Source organism: Phoca vitulina, unplaced genomic scaffold (assembly GCF_004348235.1).
Source record: "Phoca vitulina isolate PV1807 unplaced genomic scaffold, GSC_HSeal_1.0 scaffold12, whole genome shotgun sequence".
Taxonomy (NCBI): Eukaryota; Metazoa; Chordata; class Mammalia; order Carnivora; family Phocidae; genus Phoca; species Phoca vitulina.
This window is the reverse complement of record NW_022589715.1, coordinates 42,813,684-42,839,152: the sequence shown is the minus strand read 5'-3', so window position 1 is coordinate 42,839,152 and position 25,469 is coordinate 42,813,684. Positions and strand designations below refer to the sequence as shown.

Genomic DNA, 25,469 nt, shown 5'->3' with positions numbered 1-25,469 from the left:
AGGACTATTCTAGGTATCAAGGGGATATACAAAACTTAAAATGGAGCTCTTAATAAGAATATGATTTAGATGAAAAAATAAAACATACATATAAAAACATGATGATTGTATACTACTTGCCAATAAAAAGAAATGAACCTGCTATAAATAAACACATGGATGAATCTTAAATTCATTATGCAAAGTAAAAGAAACCACATACAAAAAGCGCATTTTTATAATGTGAAGATTAATCTACAGTGACAAAAGGCAGATAAAGTGGTTTCCTGGGTCCAGGGGAAGATACAGGACTAGACTACACACAGGGGTGCAAATAATCTTTTGGAAGTAATAGAAATGCCTTGTGCTTTAAACTTTAAAAAAAAAAAAACTTAAATTATTGCATGTAACTTGTTCCTTCATAAAACTAATGCCAATAAAACCAAAATCAATTGCAATAATAATTGATTACAATGGGTTGGACGATCAAGCAAGAATATACCTTTTACTAGTTTTGACTATAAAAATTACTGGACAAGTTTGGATCAGATTTGAAAGGTCACACAGTAATTTCCAAATATTACTTGATTTGTACTAGGTCTAGAAATCTTGTTGAGCTTAAAGATAAAGTTCTCTTATTGGGTTGATTAGTTTTGGACTCATCCAGTCAATATTTTAGTAACTTTATGTCAGTCTTATTTTTCTTTGGAGGATCCTCTCACTTGAAGCTTATTCTCTTTTCTTTTTTTTTTTAATTTTTTTATTGTTATGTTAATCACCACACATTACATCATTAGTTTTTGATGTAGTGTTCCATGATTCATTGTTTGTGCATAACACCCAGTGCTCCATGCAGAATATGCCCTCTTTAATACCCATCACCAGGCTAACCCATCCTCCCCGCCACCTCCCCTCTAGAACCCTCAGTTTGTTTTTCAGAGTCCATCATCTCTCATGGTTCGTCTCCCCCTCCGATTTCCCCTCCTTCATTCTTCCCCTCCTGCTATCTTCTTCTTTTTTTTTTTTCTTAACATATATTCATTATTTGTTTCAGAGGTACAGGTCTGTGATTCAACAGTCTTGCACAATTCACAGCGCTCACCATAGCACATACCCTCCCCAGTGTCTATCACCCAGCCACCCCATCTCTTTTCTTTTTCTATACATTGTCTCCTCTTCTTGGAAGTGGTCTTTATAGAGATTTACAGCACTTTTTTTTTTTTTACTGTTTTCAATGTAACCCACAAAGATTTCAATTACAGTTTCATTTTTAGAACATAAGCAACTGTGAAATAATACATTATATGTTAAAAAAAAAAAGAAGAAGTAAGATAGTAGGAAGGGAGAAATGAAGGGGGGGAAGAACCATGAGAGACTATGGACTCTGAGAAACAAACTGAGGGTTCTAGAGGGGAGGGGGGGATGGGTTGGCCTGGTGATGGGTATTAAGGAGGGCACATATTGAATGGAGCACTGGGTATTATACGCAAACAATGAATCATGGAACACTACATCAAAAACTAATGATGTAATGTATGGTGATTAACATAATAAAATTTTTTAAAAAATTAAAAAAAAATAAGCAACTGTGGCTTCTATCTAAAACCCTTTTCAAATGACATATGAGAGAAGAGGAGTGTCTCATATGTCTAATTCTAAAAGGGCGGGACTTTTCAAATGATTTTTTAAGTAATCTCATATTATATTTGGGTTCCAAGAATTAACAACACATTTTTATGAAATAGCAAATAAAGCAGATGTCTATGTTACTAGAGTGTGAGACAAGAAATGGTAAGGGGCATTTTTTTTTTTCCTATGATTCAATTTTGGTATAATGTTCTGTGGGATTATCAATTAATTGCATTAAAACCCAAATTCCCACTTATTTTTTTATTTTCTTATAAAATTAATTGCTTAATATAAAGGACACATTTATAAGCTATTCTTCAGAAATGAATGCTTTGAAAGCATATTTATAAACATAAAATATATTTTATATTGAAGAGAATATTAACAGTGAAATATAGCTTAAAGACTAAATTGCTTAGTTTTCATTTACAGGAGCGAAGAGGGTTGAATCTCTAGGAAAGCTTTCTGTTCAGCATATTAAATGCCTAAGGAGTCACACTGGATTTAAAATATAGCACCTATTTTGGAAAGCAAATTCAGGATTCTTGTAGACAGATTGAAATTACTTCCTAATATAGATGACTCAAAGAAATACCTGTCAAATAGAGAGTTAAGACTTTTGAATGCAGACACAGTGTGAAAAATAAGATGATGTATTTTCTATTTCAGCAGAAACATAATTAAAATTAAACTACACTCACAAAAATAAATGAACCATATTCTGAAGAAATAGGTTGAATTTTAATCCTGATTTTTCACATACTTCTAAATATACAAAATTCAAGCATCTGCAGCTAGTCTCCATATCAATAATCTGAATTAGCAGGGTTCCACTGTAATTTCTGAAGTTTTAATGCTGAGATGTTCAATGCAAGCAACTGAAAATGTTTCTTAGATAAAACTGGTCCCAACAGCCTACAACCGTAAATGCTTTTACAAAAATTACTATAGTAAATAAAGTTGGATGGGTCTTAAAAGGAAGGTCTTTGGGCTACACTGTGTTTATTAAATTCCAGGGCTCCCTTTGCTTCATTTCAACGCCCTGTTGTTTACTTCTCTCCCAGCCACGACTAGTAGATGTGGGTCCCCTCCCCATGAGTTTATATTTCTATGCAAGGTTAGTCATGTAACAAGAATACCAAAGAAGAAAAGAAACAAAAACAAAATACAGAGAAAAAAAAAAAAACTTTGAAAAAGAAAAAAAAAGGATAGAAATGAAATCAAAGTCCCCTTTGAAGAGAAGCTGAGCTTGTTTTTTTCTAATATTTTCCAGGATGTATTAAAGAAATTGGTGGAAAGGCTGGGGAAAAAAGGCGACAGGAGACCACACAAATCAATTCTATGCTCTTGTTTACAGCATTTTTGCTTGACATAACCTCATGTAGGTGATGATACAGAATTTTTGATATTTGGCAGAATTAAGTCAAATATATGAACTACAGTTTAAGAAGCATAAATGTCAGCTTTCTAAAGCCTTCTACATCAAAGCTATCAGCAATGGTTTTTGAACACCAACTACAGCAGTATATTAGGTGTCGTGGGAGATATAGAAGAGGTACTATGATATTAGGTACACAGAAGGTATTTTAAAAATATATAAAAACTGAAGGGATAGGTATGAAAGCTACTGGTAGGGAATTTTGGGGGTAAATAAAGCACCTAATCACAAAATAGAGAATCAGGCAATCTAGATTAACATGCATATTATTAAGGGAAGACTAAACTATACAAAAAAGAAATAACATGTCCCAAGGCCACACAAGGAACTCAACCTTTCTGAACCTCAGTTTCCCCTTGAGTGACAGGGACTAGCCTAAGGGACTATTGTCCACAATAAAAGAGTTGAACAATGCTGGATTTGTATATGCATGATGGATCCCTCACCATCCCCACACTGCATCACACTGCAACTTTTCAGTGGGGGTGTTAATATCTGTGAACACGTCCTTTAAAGATAGCAGTTGTAAATGTCTATGTACAAACTTGGGATCAGCCTCCAGTGGAGGTTATCAGGTCTAAGTTTTGCTTTGTTTTACAATAAATATATTTGTCACTATCAATCAATCAAACCAGGCTCAGAGAAACAAAATTTAAGAAAAGGGATGACATTTTAATTGGGAAGGAGGGTATAAGTAAGAGCACAGAACTGGAAATAAGCATGACTTACTCAAGACAAAATAAAGAGATCTACTTTCTGGGAGTAAGGATTACAGATAAAATTATCAAATAAATAGGGCTCTTAAAGAATACTAAAATGATGTGGAGGAGTCTAGAATTCATACAATTGGCAATAGGAAACAACTACATTTCCGAGCAAGGACATTCCATGATACCACACAAGCCAGAGAGGATGAGACCTAAAAAAAAGAGAAATCAGCTCAATCAGCTGGGAAGAAAAAATAATGTAAGAATGACTGATGTGGGCCACCTGGATTAGGCTGGGCTCACCCAAGGTAGAAAGGAACAGGTTATTTCTCAAAAGAATCAAAAGGACTGGATGTACACTGAATCTCCCCTTTCAGGTCTCTTCACAAACAGCAGAGGACAAATGAGGGTCTTTTCAGACAAACATATAAAAATTATACCTCTTTCTCTCATCTGTGCACTCCCATGTCCCAGTCACTGTTTTATTTTTCACCATAAAATGTGTCACCATCTAACATACTATATATTTTTTTCATCAATGCTTGTTTCTCAGCATTAAAATATAAATACCATGATTTTGTTCTGCTTATTTCCCAGAGGAAGGGGTTCCTTAATTTTGAATTGAATGTGCTGAATAAATTAATAGTCTATAAAGAAAACAAAAATGGGGAGACATTAATTATGTTTTCTATGTTCCTTACCTGGAATGCTGGTAAAAAATTAATATGCAAGGAATAATTTCATTAAGAAACCTCAAATAAATTTTATGTTCTTTTTTACCTTTTTTTTTTTTTTTTTAAAGATTTTATTTATTTATTTGAGAGAGAGAGAATGAGAGACAGAGAGCACGAGAGGGAAGAGGGTCAGAGGGAGAAGCAGACCCCCTGTTGAGCAGGGAGCCCGACGTGGGACTCGATCCCGGGACTCCAGGATCATGACCTGAGCCGAAGGCAGTCGCTTAACCAACTGAGCCACCCAGGCGCCCTAAATTTTATGTTCTTTTTTAAAAAGATTTTATTTCTTTATTTTTTTTCGAGAGAGAGCACACCCAAAAGCTGGGGAGGGGGAAGGGCAGAGGGAGAAGCAGACTCCCCACTGAGAAAGGAGCCAGATGCAGGACTTGAAACCAGGACCCTGGAATCCTGACCTGAGCTGAAGGCAGACGCTTAACCTACTGAGCCACCCAGGCGCCCAACTTTTTTTATGTTCTTAATAAAAGGAAAGCTCAACACTGATTCAATGTGATAGGACACTAAGACGAAAATGCAATTTGTATCACTAGGTAATCGAAAAGAGATCAAACAACAAACCAGAAAGACTTCTAATAGTCCACTTACCCTCTAATAAATGTGAATTATAGAAATGCTGTTGTCAATTTATAATTATTAAACTTCCTTCTTTCAGGATTTCAAAGTGTTCACAGAATGTTTTCATCTGTGATAGCAATACGCATGGCAGAAAGAAGATGCAGATACACGGGGTTAAACAACCTCCTATACGCTGTCACTCCCAGAGCTACGAAGAGAGCATTACTCGATTCAGTACTAACCCAGCATCTAGTTGGAAAATGATGGGATTCTCTAAAAAGAATTTAGAGCCATCAGGTTCAGGAAATGAGTAGAAGAATCTATTTTTTTTTTTCATTTAAAAGAGCCTAACCTCAATTGACCATTGAGATGGATGACTTTATTAGATCCTGATGGATCTTAAATGTCATTAATTCACTCATCAGTGTCTAGTAACATTCTTTAACCAGATGGGCAACACAGAGTGTATTCATAGCAATATTCATTATATGAAAGCATTTATCTATTTTGCTTATCAGAACCACTGAAGTAGGGGCGACTGGGTGGCTCAGTCATTAAGCATCTGCCTTTGGCTCAGGTCATGATCTCAGAGTCCTGGGATCGAGCCCCGCATCGGGTGCCCTGCTCTGCGGGAAGCCTGCTTCTCCCTCTCCCACTCCCCCTGCTTGTGTTCCCTCTCTCGCTGTGTCTCTCTCTGTCAAATAAATAAAGAAAACCTTAAAAAAAAAAAAAAAGGACCACTGAAGTAAAAACAGACCCAAATTAAAAAAAAAAAAGGGGGGGTGGATCCTGAAACATATTCTAAGTTTAGAATAGAATTACGAACAAAAACAAGTTTTCTCAGGAACAACAACAAAAGAGGCCACAAATGGTAATATATTAGATCCATACAAATTGTAACAGAAAGATTTTCATGACTCCAAACCAGAAATCATTTTAACTTACCTTGGAATATAGTGCTAGTCAAAAAAAATTTAGTATCAGTTAATTTTGCTTTCTAATAAATTTGTGAGGTAACAGTGGATTACTGAGAAATACTACATCTCTGGATCTTCTAAGACACAGGATAATTCAAGAGCACTGAGAATGTTATTACACCCCCTTAAAAAATTCATGCATGGCATAAAGCCTGGCTTTAGGCTGGAAACTTTAGGATCACCACCCATTTCTGACTTTGTCATTAACTGTGTGATTTGGGAAAGTTACCATCTCGGTCATGTTCTCTCATCTGTCAAAAAAGTTAAATATCAATGCCTGTTTATCTCAGAGTTACTATAAAATAAGAGATAAGGACATGTTTTAAAAGCTGAAAATTAATGTATTAATTTAATATATTAATACATAAAGTCACCTCAATCTGAACTACTAGTACTGGTGTTATTTGAAGAGGATAAAGTAGGGGAGGATTAGTGGGATTGCAGAACTGCCTTTACAAATCATAAATAAGTATTCATGAATAAAAGATAGGGCTGAGAAGAAGAATGGAAAATTATAATAATATCATTTTATACAAGAAAATATTGAGCATATATTCCCACCCAGTACCAATATATTATTTTACAGGAACAAGAATCAAGTTACTTTTTATGTAAAGAGGGCTAGGACTTAATAATTAATTAATTAACTAAAATAAATAAGACACTGAAAACGAAATTAGTTTGGGCACCCTTCTAAATCCCTTTATGTTCTCTGCTTTCCAGGGGTTAACCATCCAGGCTGCCCCGACCTAAATTTTAACTATCTCCACTGTAGTGCCATTGACCAAAATGACAGCTATTTAACCTAAGCCATATCAAAGTGGAATGCAATCTAACTATGATAAGACTTTAATCTGCTTCAAATAAAGACTGGGTTGTCTTGGAAGGGACTATTGGGTTGTCTTGCAAGTAACTGCGTCTTTTTTTTTAAATCATCACTCTTTTTTTTTTTTTTTTTTAAGATTTTATTTATTTGACAGAGACACAGCGAGAGAGGGAACACAAGCAGGGCGAGTGGGAGAGGGAGAAGCAGGCTTCCTGCGGAGCAGGGAGCCCGAGGTGGGGCTCAATCCCAGGACCCTGGGATCATGACCTGAGCCAAAGGCAGATGCTTAACGACTGAGCCACCCAGGCACCCTTTAAATCATCACTCTTAAATCAGAGAATTATTATAGAAGTTTTGGGGTAGATTTGTTTTTACTGGTGACACTTACTCTCAATATGCTACTGTCATAGTACCTCCTAATACACCCTGTGGGCCTTTTGAATAGCCATTCTGTAAATAATACAAAATAAAATTTGGTTTCTATATAGCAATGAAAAATAGAAAAGGAGAAATATAAATAGAAACATATTTTATTGCTTCTGAAAAAAATGTCTCAAGGTTTGCCTCTATCTTGTCTCAGTAGAAAACCTCTCATTTAGTTGTGAAAACTTGAAAACCTTTCTTCTCAATATGGCCTTAGGCTAACAGAGCTGTGCTGGCAAAGGCCAGAGGTGTTGCTCACTGCGGGGCTAAATGGCTCCATGGTACTTTTACGGTAAAATTGAATTTCTATGATTTACTCATTTGAAGCAACAGAATTTGGAGTGTTTCAAAGTAATTCACAAATTCAAAAGGAAAAGATCTGAAATGCTGGTCATAGCCCTGAGATTAATAACCTCTAGTAGTTTTAGAAATATTTTAAAATAAGAGATCCTTCCTTTATACGAAATCTTGAAGACAGTTCAATATTAAAACAGATGAAAGGCTATGGTACAGTGTTTGAATCAGGGCAGAGGCTTTAAGTCCTCTCCTCCCTGTGCTCTTAAACCCCCAGGGGTAGTCCTAAGGTGCCTACTCAACACTTAAGATTCACAAGTTGACTTCCACTGGCCTACATAATTCTGTGAAATTTAGAACTTAAGAATTTGTTTTGTAACAGCAATTTGACATAAGAAATGAGACAGGTCAGGGTGGCCAGGCCAAAGTACTTGGAATTAATAAAATAAAACTGGTAGCTTTCAGGCTAGGCTTCCTTGTCATTCTCCTTACACTACTTCATGAAAATTAGGAAAAACTATCTTGATAATAAACAGTCTATACCTGAATTTTCCAAATGGATCAAACTTCAGATTTGGCGACAGAAAAGAGGTTAACATGGCTGAACTTTAAGTAGAGAATGACTCAGTGTGGGAACAGGAGGAACTGAAGTTATGTGCTGATGTGATTTAAATGACATCTTTTTATGTTCTAGGACCAATTATCCCATTTATTTGTTGAACAGCTTTGGGCAAAACAAATATTTGTCTCTCAATTTCTTTATCCATAAGACATTTGGTCTGCACTAAATGTTTTGACCTTTTTTTTTAAAAATAGTTACTAATCCATGTTTTATCTAGATATGTATGTTTTTGCTGGGTGAGCTGAAATAAGCCATCACCTCCAAGTTGTAGATTTTCGTATTTCCTTTTAATTATAAGCTCCACCCTGAGGGCCATATTCACATTTTCATCCATCTGTTGGTTGAACTGCCTCCCTGAATGTCTTTCTGAACTTTACCAAAGATGAAATTTCTTCTCTCACAGACATTTTCAGAAGCATAATCCTTCCAGGTATTCATATTTGGGCACTTAAGGTCATCCTCAGTTACTTCTTTTAACCTCTCACGTTCAACTTCTCCAATGTCCTCATCCATTCATTTATTAAGTGTCTACTTTCTGTCTTGCCCCATATTAAGCACCATAGAAAAAAACAAGACCCAGACCATGTCCTGAAGGAGTTTTGAATCTGCCTTTTCACATCTGATCCCTCCTTTCTTTTCCCAATTATTAGAATAGTTTAGTGCCCATTACCTTCTACCAGAACTGTTTTTACAACCTCCTAACTCATTTACTTTCCTCTCATGATCCCATCCTTCTTTAACACTATTAATTTACAATCCACTGTGCCATTAAAATGTCTTAGTATAAGAAATCTAAAGTAGGACTACGATAATGCATCCCCCAAATACACAAACACACACACACACACACACACACACAAATTGGCAGTATACTGACTGCAAAGTAAGTTTCTAAACCTAGGGTGATAGACCAGATATCTAAGGTACCAGGTAAGAAATATCAACACATAAATCTAGTTAGGGTATACAACAGGAGGTTATAGAGAATGTGTAGATATGGAGAAAACATACCTACCCTATCATATTCAAATTCAATTAAAAATCACTATAACTGTGGACCAGAATGCTACCAGTTCTCTGATTCTAAACCTCCCTCTAGCCACACCTGTGTTTCGACCACATCATGTCATGTTCTGCATAACGCTGTTTCAGTGCTTTTGATCATGATGTTCTATCTTCTAGATGATCCTCTCCCTGTCAAGTCTACCATCTGTCCTCATTCTCACCTCTTCCAGTTCAACTACTACTGCCTCCAGGAACTTTCGTTTGTTCTTCTAGTAAGAATTAACCTCTTATTCTCCTTTGTTGTCACTATTTTTTTTATTTTTTACATAGTTATAAACCTGACATATGTATTTATGCTTCACAAAGGTCTTCACAAAGAACCTTACCTGAGTGTACTGAATAAGCATATATGTTGAAGTGGAAGATCAAGTGAAATAATTAAATATTTATCACTACTGAATACAAATAACTTTCCCAATAATGCTTTATGATTTTGACAGAGTATATTAAATGTTTCAGCAAAGAATTTGACTGAATTTTTAAGGCATATTTTGAAATACATGAAGAAATATGATCTAGTTAACAGTACAGAGTCAAAGCTGGTTGGATGGTAATATACAATGAATTCAGACTGATGTAACAAAGGCTATTGAAGTTGGTCCCCAGGAGCATTCTGACAACTCTATTCTCTAACATATTTTTGTCCATTTTTAAGAAAACATGGAGTAGATGTAAATCATGTTTGTAGATGGCACAAGCATGGAATTACAGGTTAAGATTCAAAATAGCTGACTGGTTGTATGAACTGAACTAAAACAGTAATCAGAGTATGCTGCTTCCATTTCCTCCTCACCCCCATTTTCTCTTCATTAATCCACACTGTCTTGGGAAATGACACCATCATCCACCTAGAAATTTAAGATGAAAATCTCTGAGTCGGTCATGACTCTGCTTTTGCTGTCACTCCTGCATATAATCAATCAACAAGTCCTGTTGAAGCCAATGACTTAGGATATAGCACATCTATTCACTCTTCTCCATCTCTGATGCTAAGACAAAAGTATAAGCCCTTGATGCTTCTTGACTAAATCATAACTGCTTTGCTATTTTCTTATCTTTAGTTTGCACTCCTCAAATCTGTTCTCTTGTCAGAGTGATCTTTCTAAAAAGCAAATTTTATCTTGTTCCTTAAGGCTTTTCATCATCTTGACCCTTATCTGTTTCTCCAGCTCTCTTAGGCTCCCTTGTTGCATTCACGCTCTATTTCCAATTCTTAAAATCAGCACTTCTCTACCATAACTTCATGACTTTTCTTATATTTTTCCTTTGATTTAATATTTCTACCTGTGGTACAAAGAAATAATGGCATCTTAAGATGACCACATCCTAATCCCCAGAATCTAGGTTACTTTGCAAAGGCAAGTAAGGTTGCAGATATAATTAAGTTTGTTAATCAGCTTAAGATAGGAAGAGTTTCCAGGATTATCCAGATGGGGCCAGTATAATCAACAAACTCCTTATAAGCAGAAGAAAGAATCAGAAGACCGTCAAAGGGAAATGTAACTACGGAAGAATAGTAGAGATATGAAAGGTTACTGATTTTGAAGATGGAGGAAAGGAGTCATGACTGTAGCTTATTTCTAGCCTCAAACAACTGGAAAAGGAAACAAGCCAAGTCTCTCCTAGACCCTCCAAAAAGGAACATAGCCCAGCTGACATACAGAGTTCAGCCTACTGAGACCCATGTTGGACTCATGACCTGTAGAACTGTAAGATAACAAATTCATGCTAAAATGTTATATTTATGGAACTTATTATGGCATCAACAGAAAACAAATACACTACTCAACCATGTTAATCTAGTGAACATCCAATAATTCTATGAGACTCAGCTAATGAGGAATGTTGATTCTTCTAAGTGACTTCTATCACAGGGCTTTTTATTTATTTATTTATTTTAAAGACTTTATTTATTTGACAGAGAGAGACAGTGAGAGAGGGAACACAAGCAGGGGGAGTGGGAAAGGGAGAAGCAAGCCTCCCGCTGAGCAGGGAGCCAAATGCCGGGCTCGATCCCAGGACTCTGATCATGACCCAAGCCAAAGGCAGTCACCCAACCGACTGAGCCACCCAGGTGCCCCCCATTACAGGCCTTTTAACTGTCGATGTGACTTATATGTTTAATGTCTTTACCTACTACTGAGCTATAAATCTCTCTAGGACAGATACCTTCCCATATGCTATGGCTTATTTACTTTTGTATTCCCAGCATCTTGCATAGGAGACTGGGTAGATATTTAAATTCTTTTTTAATGTTTGAAGGTGAAATTGAATAGAAATATGTTTCATGCTTTGAAATAGGCTCACAAAATTAATTGGTGAGTAGAGAATAAGGCTGAATTACTAGCAGTTCAGGTGGAAAAACTTACAGGTTTCAACTAAAAGTTTAGTATGAGTCAACAAAACAGTAACATTAATCAAAACAAAAACAAAACAAAGAAAAATAGCAACAACACACACACACACACACACACACACCTCTGAGTATAGATGTCATTATTTCCAGAACCAGAGAATTCTTACACCTTACTGTGCTCTCCCTGCTCAGACATCAGGGGTCCTGTGATTAATTCTGAAATTGACTTTAAGAGATATTTTGACAACTAAAATATGTCCAGAACAGGAGGAGATGGCCAGGAAGAACATGAAAAGGATTTAAAGACTGTGAAGAATGGTTTTAGAAACAGAAGTTATAAAATTTGGAAAAGAAAAATTAGGGTCTGGGTATGAGAGTGGGGGATGTATTTATAGAAATTATTTTTTTAAATGTGCATGAGAAATTAGACAGACTGTGTTTAACTCCAGATAATTTGAAAACACAGAGAGCACACCACACTGGAGAAACTCAGTAACTATCTTAGTTAGTAACAATAACAACATGCAGATGGCTAATTGGCAATAGTTTCAGCAGGCATATTTTGATTCAAATTAAGAAGAGAAACTCTTTAATAATTAAAACTCTCCTTTACAAGACTGCTACAAGTACACTCTCCTTCTGGACATGGAAACACAGTTTGGATCATCACCATCCCAGAACCAGCAGAAGAGTTTGTTGTGTAGGCATTTGGACTACAATACTTGTAAAGTTTTAGTCAAATTTAGGATTCTATTATTAAGTCCTTTTCCTTGCTAAAGCAATTACATGTACATCCCAGTTTTTGAAAGTTCACATTACACCACTTCACTTTTATGGGAGATCTACACTAGTACCTGTTTTGGTAGCCAAAAGAAATTCACAGAATTTTTTGTTTTTACAAAAAAGCTGAAAAGTGAAAATAGCTTCCAGCATTTGTGTTGCAGTGGGCTGTTAACAGAGGCAGTATGCGCCAGGAGTAGCAAAAGTGGCCCCTCCAAGCTCCTTGCTCTGGAACTACACTCAGTATCCCAACATGAAGCAGCCATACCTTTGAACTTCATCTGTGAGCATCTGTACTTTATCTCAATTTATTGTGTGCATCCATTAGCAAGATATGTCCTAAGGTCTCAGAAGAGCCTAAGAGAGGTTATGTTTTAGGTCAGGGAAATATATTTAAAAGTTAAAAGTTATTTGACCATTCTTTTTTTTTTTTTTTTCCTATTTAATTTATTTATTTTTATTATGTTACGTTAATCACCATACATTACATCATTAGTTTTTGATGTAATATTTGACCATTCTTTTTTTTTTTTTTTAAAGATTTTATTTATTTATTTGAGAGAGAGAATGAGATAGAGAGAGCATGAGAGGGGGGAGGGTCAGAGGGAGAAGCAGGCTCCCTGTTCAGCAGGGAGCCCGATGCGGGACTCGATCCAGGGACTCCAGGATCATGACCTGAGCCGAAGGCAGTCGCTTAACCAACTGAGCCACCCAGGCGCCCTATTTGACCATTCTTAAACTCATTTTTCTCATCTGTAAAATGAGACTAATAAAATCTACCTCTTTTTGTTTGAGGATTACGTGTATGATTATGACTAACATAAAATACATCTTTAAGATTTTTTTTTTAAGATTTTATTTATTCATTTAAGAGAGAGAGAGCACAAGCAGGGAAGAGGGGCAGAGGGAGAGGGAGAGAAGCCCGCTCCCCGCCGAGCAGGGAGATAGATGTGGGGCTTGATCCCAGGACCCTGAGATCATGACCTGAGCTGAAGGCAGATGCTTAACTGAGCCACCCAGGTGCCCCAATAAATAACATCTTTAAAAAAAAGAAATTATATGGTACTTTCAAACACTGTATGTTAGTCAGTTAGTAATTTAGTTAGTTAGTGAGTAACAGGGTAGGGATACTGAGAGATTCATCTTTGGCAAGATATCTTTGGCAATATGGGTTTTTTTCACATGAAACATGTACCCATTTATTTCTAGAGCTTTCTAGTCCCTGAGGTTGCCCTCTCAAGCTGCAGCCATTGCTCTTCCACATCTTTGCTCCCTGGGGAAATAATGTTGTGTTGTCACTGCAGCTGCATGATAACTCCCGCTCCCCCACCCCGGGAGCTTCTTCCCTTCAGCACTCCTCTTCCTGCTCTTCTTTCTACTCACGTTTTTTTTTATCCCTTCCTTTTGTAGGTTTTTAAAATCTGATAATAGATCTCCATATAAGTCTTATACCTGTGTCAGTCATTTCTAAAATGTCTCATAAGAACATTATTTCTTTCTTAATAGACTCCAGGGACCAAATTTCCACCCCTAAAGCTTGGCCTTTGTAGAAATGGCATATTCTTATTTTATTTAATGTCTCCTTCACCTTAGCCTCCAGTTTAAAAAAAAGTATCATAATCAACTTTTTCATTGTATAGAGATATATATGTGGCATATTTCTTATGTGAGCTCAGCATTTATTGTTTGGTTTTCTCTTTGTCTGGATCTCTTTACCATGGCAATGATCCTAGAATATATTACAAATTATCCATGGGTGGACATCACATAAAAAGTTTAAATGTTGCCACAGAGCCAAATTTGATTTTTTTAAGCACCTATCTGAACTCCACACAATGAAAATTTTAATGACCTTTAGGACAAGATTTGAGAGAGCCCGGTGACATCTTTACTAGTCTGAATACCAACTGTTTCATTTCAAGGATAAAGGGAAGGCCTAATTCAAAAACCATCTCTTATTTCCCTATACTTTCATAATGGACCAACTTCTCTTAAAGCAAGATAACATTTTTTTTATTAGCAAGAAAAGTCTCTCAATGCAGAAGGAATATGGACTTAATTAAAAACTTGAATATGCCCCTTGCAAGAAGAAATAAATGACCTTCATCACCATGAAGTACAAATTTTAACTCTTAAGAGACCAAAAGCCAATTAACTGAGTCAGTAACACTTCAAAAAATGGCTGTGCTTTAGAAGCTTCTGGGGGAGTTGAGGGGGCTTTTCAAGGTATAGGATTCCAATCCATCCTAGGTCTACTAAGTACAATTATCAGGCAAGTTCCTTTAAAATCAGTATTTTTAAAATGTGCCCCTGGTGATTGGTGGGTGGGGGTGGGCAGGGCAGCCAACTTGAGAACTGTGGGGTCAGAACAATGGTAATGAGGTCAAAGTTTGTAGTGGTGTTTGAGAAATTGTTCAGAAGTTTTAAGAAGGAGGTAAGTTACTTGGCCAGCCTCTCTTAAAAACAGCAGTCCTCCTTTAAATCAGACATTTTTTATTTTTTATTTTTGAGAGAGAGAGCAGGGGAGGGACAGAGAGGGAGGGAGAGAGAGAATTTTAAGCAGGCTCCATACCCAGCGCAGACCCAATGCAGGGCTCAGTCTCACAACCCTAAGACCATGACCTGAGCCAAAATCAAGAGTCAGACACTTAGCCAACTGAGCCACCCAGGCACCCCCAGAACACTTTTTTTTAAATTAGAGAAGACATACTTGAAGGTGTTCAAGAAAAAAGCAACAGCGTCTTAACCCTAAGAGGTCATGACATCACTCTTTATAAACAATGAGAGAGCAAGTCCGAAACCAAATTGTCCTCACATGCATCAGTTCAAATTCTGGCTTTCTTTTGGAGCAATCAGCTTTTCTCTCTTTCCATCACAATGAACGGCTCCTAATTTCACTCAGTCTTCTCACAAAGAATACCACTGGTCACAGGAAATACAGACGGGTCAGTGCAAACCTAAGGGCTCTGCCAGGGAAGCAATTCAAAATGCATGCCCTGCTGTCCGTCAGATACTGCATTCTTTCATCTAAACAAATAATCACTAGAAAGACAGTCATAACAAGCCATCACATAATTCTTTTAGGTCAGCATAGCATCAAAAATAGCTGTTCCCTAAGCTGAACGGAAGATTCCTGGCATATTTTGCCACTAGCTCTCCGCAAAAAATCTATGGTTAGCTTGTGAATGAGGATTTCCCTGTGAACTGAAATCACAACTGACCAATCTAGGGATTTCCATCCCTCTGGCAGTGCTTTAGTCCACTCTAAATGTGATTGTTCCCTTGAATGGAGTAATTTAATTTTCTCCAAATGTCTCCTGACTTTATAATGCCAAGTTTAGAAAATGAAATGGAGAACTGGGTCAGTTGACCAGGTAATTCAGGCCAAAAAATAAAAGCCTGCTTAGAAACTTCATATAACATGAGTCGTTTTAATTTCCTGAATTATCATTTGTCTGAGTCATCAAATTGCTCGCTATCTGTGCGATGTATTAAAAAAATTATCTAAGGTGAAAGAAAATACTGTTCTCAGATCACAACTGTGGTAGCATCCTGCACTCTACTTGGTGAAAGTAAATACTAATGATCACTGAAGATTACTTCAGCTGCTGCTTTTCTGAACGAGCTATCATGTGGTCCTAGGCACACAGCAATTCATAGGCAAACAAGCCAAGCAGAAAGGGGAAAACTGCACTTAGTAGAATACACATTCTGTATAAGTAGATATAATTCGAACGTGTAAAGACATGTCCTGAAAAATGGTAACTATTATCACTGTGCTTATATTTCTTAATGTGAAAGACCTTGAAAACATCCATTCTGAAAAGCTATGGCTTTATACCATGTCTAAGAGTCCCACATAAAGAAAGTAATACATGACAGAAACTGAAACCATTCTCTCTCTCTCTCTGTCCCTCTCTCTCTCTCCCTACCAAAATGACAAGCAATAAGATACTAATTTTAAGAGAACCATGACCTTAGGCATTGTAGTTTTGTTGTTGCTTTTTGATTTGGCGATTTCCAATCACTGTAGTTCTTCAGTGCAAGTTCCATAGGTTAGGACAGTTGGCTGTGGACCTGGACTACTTGATAAATTCATCTACTTGAAAATATAATCATTTATCCCTGGGCTGGGTAAAAGTCAAAGACCTTAAGGTATATATAGCTATTTGAGGACCTGAGAAGAATGAATATATTTCTTTTAATGTTAGAAGCACAAGTTAAGCTACACGAAGATGAAGTACAGCAGATCTACTTCATTCTTTGAAACTTTCCCTCTCACAAATAGCCAAAAAGCACTTCCTGACAGTCACAATGAATAATGTTTAGAAGTCAAATGTGCAGGAGCTTCTTCCTGTTACCTACGTACATACAAAGATATACAAAGATGAATTACTTTCCCTTTCTTAAAGAATCATTACTTTAAGACTGGTTGTTAGAGAAATTTGAAAGGAAGAGCCTGATCATCAGTGGTCGTTGGGGTGGTTTTCAAATCCTTTCCAAATTCTCTGAGATCACCTAAATTGGGCAGGAAACAAGGAAGATCAAAAGGGTCAAGCTGAGTCCACACTCCCAATTCAAGGAGAAAAAAAATCTGTTTTTATTGATTTAGTTTGTCCTTCATGGGAAGATCTACCTCAAAGCAAAAAGGAAAAAGAACTGTTAAAATTTGTGTATTATAAGAAAGAAAAAATAATATCTGTAGTAAAATCTAAAAGGAAATTTTACACACTTGTTTAGCCAATTAGTTCTATCTTTAACCAAGCATTATTGAGTACCTACTTATGATAGCCACTGTTCTAGGGGCTCTTGAGATACATCAGGACAGGGCAGAAATCTCTGCCCTCTTGTATTCTGGAGGGAGAAAGACAGATAATAAACAGTGAACAAAGTAAATGAAAAAAAAAATTAAAGTAGGTTAGAAGATAATAATCATCGTGGAAGAAAAACTAGACTGGGGTATGACAGTTCAGGAGAAGGGCAAATTGTAGTATTGAATAGGATAATCAGAGTAAGTCTCTTGAGAAAGTGCCATTTGAACAAAATCTTGAAGGATGTGAGGGTGCTACCCATTTACGTAAATATTTCAAGGTAATTATATGTTATTTTCTAGCAAAGATACTATGTAGGAAGAGAAGTCCCTAATTAGCTTTTCCTTGAAAATCTGGTCTTCAGGTGACTAACTGGTTTCCTATAAACCCAACTCATATATCACTCTATGGAGTCTTACTGAGGCAAATCATTAATTCACAAAAAAAGTTTTCTCAGGATGGTTACTTTCAGTCCCTGAGAAAATATTTACCTCCCTGCTCCCTTCAGCCTGCAAATTTGTGCCTAAAAAGCAGCACTTTGCCAGTGAACTCCTAGGTTTTTTCAAAGGGGAGACAAGTCCATTTCAACTTCATCATTGTATGAAAGAAAAAAAATGAAAATGTAAAGAGTTATAGAAATATCTAAATAATTTTGATTAAGTACAATCAACCTTTAATGCTTTATTGTACCAATACTCTTTGTCGTATGGGCCATCAGGCCAATGAGGTTCAATTAGTTATAACTTAAAACAATCACAGAATCATAAATTATAGGTATTTATGTGATGGACAGAAGATATTAAGAAATAACGTTTTTTAAACCTTTGGCACATTACAGATCATTAGTTTTGAAATTCATTTAATCTAAATACTCTAAACAAGTATCTTCTTTTATTTCATTGCTACAATCAATAAAAACCATCTTCTAACTACTTATGCAATTTGCCATGTAACATATCCTTGAGAGTGGAGTATTTTTATTAGCCCATATCACAGATCATAAGATTTATATAGAGTAAGGCTATATTACTTGCCCAAGGACAAATAAAGGATCTGAACCCAGGTCTCATGACTTCATGGACTCCTACCCATCACACTATTCTGCTCTCTTATTATAAAATGAAATTTTACACCACTAAAAAGGAAACCTTGAAATGAGAATCAATAGCATCCTCTTTAATACTCTGATTGGTTTCCTTCACACTACCTCTAAATTTTTTTTGTAAGAATAAGAATATGAAACTTTCATGATTATCAGTGTGTAACTAAAGTCTTTAAACTTTCCTTAAGTTTGGTTATTCTCTATCAGTTGTTTTAGTTCAAAGTCTCCACAACGTTTTGTCTATCATATTGTCTATCATAATAAGCAATATCTCCGGAGTATCATGCCTTATAATCAAGAGTATCATTTTTTAGATGATCTGTAATGTTCTTTCCTGTTCCAAATTCTATGATTATTTTTTTTAAAGACTTTATTTATTCATTTGAGAGAGAGAACACGAGTGGGGGGAGAGGCAGAGGGAGAGGGAGAGGCAGACTCCCCGCTGAGCAGGGAGCCCTATGCAGGGCTTGATCCCAGGATCCGGAGATCATGACCTGAGCTGAAGGCAGATGCTTAACCATCTGAGCCACCCGGGCACCCCTGATTCATTTTTTTTAAGATTTTATTTTTATTTTTTTATTTTATTTTTTAAGATTTTATTTATTTTTTGCAAGAGAGAGTGAGTGTGTGTGTACAAGCAGGAAGGAGAGGGAGAAACAGGCTTCCCACAAGCAGGGAGCCTAATGCGGGGCTCAATCTCAGGACCCCGAGATCATGACCTGAGCCTAAGGCAGACACTCAACTGACTGAGCCACCCAGGCACCCCAAGATTTTTTTAGGGGGCCGCCTGGGTGGCACAGTCAGTTGAGCGTCCAACTCCTGGTTTTTGTTCAGGTTGTGATCTCAGGGTCATGAGATCCAGCCCCCTGTCAAATCTGCTTAAAATTCTCTCTCCCTCTCCCTCTGCCGCTCCCCCCACCAAAATAAATAAAGTCTTTAAAAAATAAAATATTTTATTTTTAAGTAATCTCCATACCCAATGTGGGGCTTGAACCCCGAGATCGAGTCCAACACCCCACCGACTAAGCCAGCTAGATGCCCCCAAAATTCTATGATTCTATTTAAAGATCCTGATGCCTTTAGTATATGAGCTAAGAACTCTGGGAAATTACAATTTTCTTTAAAACCACTGGTTAAAACAATTTAAAAAAATATTCCCTCTTACCAACCTAAATGTGTTGATGTTGTTTTTTGAGCAAAATCTAGATAAATAAAAAATATTTAAAAATGGACAGATAAGATAAAAATCATTATTTTGAAAAAGGAATCATCCTTTTATTTTATATTTAGTTAGTTAGTAGATTCCATGCCCAATGTGGGGCTTGAACTCAGAACTCTAAGATCAAGAATCAGATGCTCCACTGTCTAAGCCAGCCAGGCACCACAGAAATCATCCTTTTTAAAGTCTAGTATGCCAAAATTAAAATTTTTTGCTATTTTTGATCTGTTTTAGTAAAGCATCTAAATTTATATTTATGCTACCTCATTCTTAAAAATATTAGACTGTGGAGAGTCCTTTTCGTGCTCTTCTCCAAGGATAAATTAATCTACTACAAGTCTAATAAAATCCTTGCTTAGTTTATTAGTTATTCAATGTCACCACTGTTTATAGAATGTATGAAGATGTGAAATATCTCATCCCAGAGCTCGGAGTGTAGAGATTCAATGGAGCCGGGACTTATTAGTAATAACTATAATGACAAAAATGATTGAATTGCAGCAAGAGATAATACATAAATATTTACTTTAAAAGTAATTTTTCTTGATTACACCCAGAAGTGATAGGCATGTAGGCTAAAGAAAAACTAAAAAAATTCCAAATTCTAGTCACATAAGCTTCTATGTATGTCATATTGATGAATATATTTATAAAGATGATGAAGATATTTAATGCCTGATCTTATAAAGTGAAATTCTAGTCTTTCCATGTTCTATAACTGTGAATGAGGAGCATCCCCTGGTACTGCAACAGTAAAAGCAATAAGAGATAATTCAAAATAAATTACTGCTTAGTTTGCATATGCACAAAATGTAGGCATTTCAACACAGTAAAATTCTGTCAACATTCACAAATGCTTCTGAATAATGAAGAATACTTAATATTATAAAGTTAAATAAGGAAATATGATTTAAAAAGCCATACAGAAGAAAATAGGATATTTTCAAAATCAAATTAGATCCACATCAGAAACCACAGTAAATGTATTTAAAAGTTATAAAACAAATATGCATCATAATGGTGATTTGAAGTTGGATATTTCATAAACAAATTAGCAATGCAAGAATTGAAAGATGGTAACAAAAGTCATAGAAACAAAGGAAAATGTATAAAAAATACTAAATGCTTTTTTCTTCCCCTAAATATTAATAACATCAAATCTATTTTAAGAGTAAATATAATAAAATGTTAGCTGTGGTGTGACATTACAGATAAAATTTTAAAACACATTATCTTTGATATTGTTAATTGTAGTAGAATCAATTATATCTAGTTATTGATACAATTAGTTTTGAGAAAAATTTATTTTATTTTTTTTATAAATTACTCTATTTTAAGATCTTGATTTTCACTAATACAAAAAAGTTTAGGCCCTTTTACAATAATTTTATGCCTGACAGCTGTATTTGTAATACCTTGGCCTTCTAGAAATATGAGGAACCTGGATAATCAAACACTTATTGTTTCATTTGAAATGGTCAAATGGACATTTACTTTGCAAATATGCTGCAGAATTTTGAATGGAGGAACAGTAAATATGCTCATATCACAAGATAAGACTTATAAATTTTGGCTCTTTTGGAAGTTTGCAATTGAAACCCAATCTATACAGGTTTTTTGGTACATTACAGTTGATACAGTGAGATTTAAAACAACAACAACAGCAAAAAATAAACAAAAACCTCATGGAAACCACGTAAGATAGCATAACATCAGTTCTAACTTTCAGGAAAATTTCTGTATTGTATGAACAATGAAAGCTACAAAATAAAATCTGATCAGTTGACACTGTGACAACAAATCACATTAAAATTCCTGAAAACCCTTAAATACAAAGATGCATTGACTTCACTTCCTTACAGACCCACTGTGGTGCATATGCTAAGGTATATCAAAGGGGTATCTTCGGAACGAGGCCTTACTGAGAAAGAAATATGGATGATAGGAAACAAAAGAAAGTTGACAGAGAAGAGAGGATTCCATGTAATTTGTTGCTACAATTCTTTTCAGTTATTTGCATAAATTTCCTCTTCCTTTTCCACCCTTTACTTTGTCCACTCCAAACCCTCGATGGCTTCCTCTACATCTACCTCTTCCAATGTGCACCCCCAACATCACACACATATATCCTTAAGTCATGAAAATGGTAAATTCAAGATACAATATGAAAAATATTCTGGAAATACAATGTTTAAAAAGAAAGTCAAGCTTCCTGCCCCCATGGAGCTTACATTCTACTAGGAAAAGTTAACATTAAATATATAATCACTCATATAAACATATAATTACAATTAAAATGATTGCTATAAAGGAAAATACAAGTCTCTAATCAAAGCACTAACATACATTCATTATTAACATTAATTATTAACAGCTCCTGAGCTATTAACCAGCCACTATGGCTGGATTTGCAATGTAACTTACTTTTTTGGCATTTTAATTGAAATGGTCATTCGTTTCTCTCAGACAACCATTAGAGTAAAGTATGAGTAAATAAAGTAATTACTGAAATGAAACAACCAGTTAAACAATCATGGAAAAAACAAAAACAGAAACAAAAAAACAACTCAATTCCCAGGCAAATAAACAAACCTAAATTCTAAATAGAATGGAGAATAAAGTTAGCATTGTCAATGGTCCTAAGAATACTAATGACAAACTTCAAGCTTAAAAAAAGAAAGCAAACACAATTTTCACAAAACCCATTTGGATCCATCTAGCCACAACTAGCAGAAGCAAGGCTGGCTCTAGATAACACCTCTCTTCAGCTATCCCAAAGAAAGCTATGTTTCATTGCAACCAAGTTTATTCCTAACTGCATCCAGTTAAAGGTGACATGTCCTTGTTCAGAAAACACAAAAATAAATACAAATAATTAACTCTAAAGTTTGAAGTAGAATGACCAACTGAAAATATGAGGCAAGATGGCCTATGGGAAGAGTGAGAAAGCTTCCATTTCATTCATTATGATTCTGCCAGCACATGGCAATGATCCTTAACACGTCTCCTTAACATGGCTTAGCTGTTCTCGTCATGTACACATCATAAGGGATTCTGCAGTTTCCAAACCCTGAAAAATTAATTAGGGAGTAAGGGATCCACACCAACTATGTAAGGATACATCACAAAGTGGTATCAGTGCTTACCTCTAGGGAGAAGACTGAGGAGGATGAAGAAGGTTAACAGGAGTAATGTTCTCTTTAGATGAGTTTTGTTTTTTGGGTTTTTTTTGTTTTGTTTTTTTTAAGAAATAGCATTCATCTATCACTGGGCATTTAACTTTTAGAAAATATTTAAAAATCCATATAGAAAAAAATCAAAATGATAATGTTCTTGAATCCAGTTTTGCCTCTGGACTCAAAAAAAAAAGAAAGAAAGAAAGACATTAATGCACAGATGTTCATTCCAGAGTCCCTGAATTCACTACTGCTAAAGAGAGCAGCGGTGTCAAGAAAAATGCTCCAGGATTATACTATGATTGAAAGATTTAGGAAGCATTAATTTACAATGCAAATAAATTATTTCAGAGTGGACAGGTTTAACACCTATTTTATGCACAACTAGGATTTAACTTGATATTGAAGCTAGAGTGGAAAGTTTCTAGGTATTTTTTGATTCCTTCGACATGTGGCACAGGACATGTGATCTTTATCTTTATCTTTTCTGAATGTTAATCACATTTTTTTTTTTACCATTTTCAGCACTTCCATTCTGTCATTTATACTAACTTGTCCACATGTTTTCATTTCCCTAATAAACTGAAACTCTTTGAATGTGCATACGATGTCATAGTCAAGATTGTATTTTTGCTCTAGAATGCAGATTTGTTGAACTGATTTACAATTAAAGAAGACTTACAAATCATGTTTCTCAATTCTATACATCTAATTAACCAACATGTAAAGGTTACCACTCTGATTTGCAAAATATTCAAATCTATCTTAAAATCTTTTCCCCATTTAACAACAAAAAGCATCCTGGTTCCATTAACAGAAGAAAAATGTAAAGGAACAACCAAATTCCTGCACTCTGTAGTTTTGTGCTGATTGAGGAATAAACTTCAATGAAAAGTGGTGAAGTAAAATATGTTTGACACACATGCCAACAGAAAACATTTAAGACTGACATATAAAACTGAATGAAGTTAAGTGACACTTAGCATTAATTACATCAAAACAAATTATCAGCTGAGTATAAACATGAATTATTCTCTATGTAGAGTTAAATGGTTATAGAATTAAGATTATTTTTGAGTTACTTTTTTACAACATAACGTATATGTGTATGTATATTTAGAAAGTTTGTGTATATACATGCATTCATACATATACAAACACATATACATACAGTTTACTCAGCCAGTAAAATAAAATATAAATACAGTTCCCTCTATGACATCCTGAATCCTCTAAGAAGGAACATGGTAGGAAATGCCCACTAAGAAAGGGAAGTAGATGAGAATTCGACATAAAAACTTTAGAAAACCTCCCAAATGGTACATGAAATCTCGAAAACAATTGATAAATACTGCCATTTGTGTAGTTGCTGGAAGGCTTAAAACAATATTAAATTATAATATTGGAAATGGTTGACCAAAACACAAACTGCAATAGCATATGTTCTCTTTTTATTGGCTCAAAATACCCAAGCAATATTTGTTTCTAAAGCTCAATTTTACACATTTAAAACTGATATCATTTCTTACTTATTGCCTGGCTCATGTTCAGGTGCTTTTTCAAGCAGAAAAGTTTCCCTGCTAGATGACACAAACGTAAAGGTGAAGAACTGTGAGCTTTTGTCCCAATTCAGATTTAGACTCAGAGCACAAGAAAATTCAGAGAATTTAAGGATAAGACACATTCCTGCATTAAAAATAAAAACAAAACCCATGAAAAACAAGAACAAAACAAACAAAAACAAAAACTAGAGACCAAGGGCACATTCAGTAATACATAGTTAAAAATGGTTAATTTAAAGGCTATGATACATATTTACCACAGCTACGTATCATCTACCTCCTGTTAATAAAAACACTAAACACAATGTGGTTGCCTCTAAATGGCAAATTAAGCATGCTTTTAAATCTAGCATCAATGCTGTCAAGGAGTACACATGCCTGACTTACCAAGTGATGCAGAAATGTGTACCTGGTTGATAACGTTCTTAAAACAAAGTTAGTATGTGCAAAAGAAAGAACAGGCTTGTCTTGTTTCTTTGTCTCTTTCACAGTACTGCCTTTTCAAGTTATTGTGGAATTAATGTGTATATAGACATCTATCAGGCAACAAGGTGATGAGCACACCACAGTACCATTTCAATGCTGCACATGCTTAGACGTCCCAATGCAAAATGGCTGGGGCAGGTGTGCTCCCGAGTTAAATGTTTGAGGATGACATATTTATGGTGACTACACTCATCATTTAACTACCATTAAATGATACTGCAAAAAAATGATCCTGAAACCTGTAGCTAATTTCTAAATATACTAATTATATAAGCAGCCGACGTGGAAAAAAATCACCCTAAAGAGCAAGAAAAAAAAGAGTGAAACATTTTGATGGATTTTTCTTACCTTCAATTAATAAAATATTCATTAACACTCATACCCACCTCCCAGTGCCCATTACTAATGCAAAAAGGTCTAAAAACATTTTCATAATGTATACACACTGTAATTCATACAGATGATATTAAGAAGAAATAAAATAATGTAATACCTTTACTTTTACCTATGGATTTGATGAAATGGTTCCATGAAGAAAGGGTTTCCATACAAAGAGAATAAAAAGAGAAACAACAATAAGAATTATGAATATATGTAAATGCACTACTCTTTGAAAATTAAACAAGACAAGAAAGTATAAATAAGGGTTTGAAAACACATGGAGATATAATCAGCACATGTTGAGAAATCTGCCTTCTTTTTTAAGGCAA

At 35.4% G+C, this 25,469-nt stretch overlaps 1 protein-coding gene across 38 annotated transcripts in view; it reads right to left on the bottom strand.

The window, feature by feature from the left end:
- NRXN1 (neurexin 1) overlaps window positions 1-25,469 on the bottom strand; it is a 1,121,375-nt gene that overhangs the window by 986,950 nt on the left and 108,956 nt on the right. For 23 of the 38 annotated variants that reach the window (XM_032411088.1, XM_032411091.1, XM_032411097.1 and 20 more), the window contains one exon: window positions 25,253-25,264. The exons of 12 other annotated variants lie outside the window; for them this stretch is intronic. In XM_032411088.1, the coding sequence (XP_032266979.1) occupies window positions 25,253-25,264 (12 nt within the window). Of the gene's footprint in view, window positions 1-19,626; window positions 22,606-25,252; window positions 25,265-25,469 lie in introns of those variants that run through there. 3 more of the 38 variants (XM_032411132.1, XM_032411133.1, XM_032411134.1) reach the window with 1 other exon arrangement.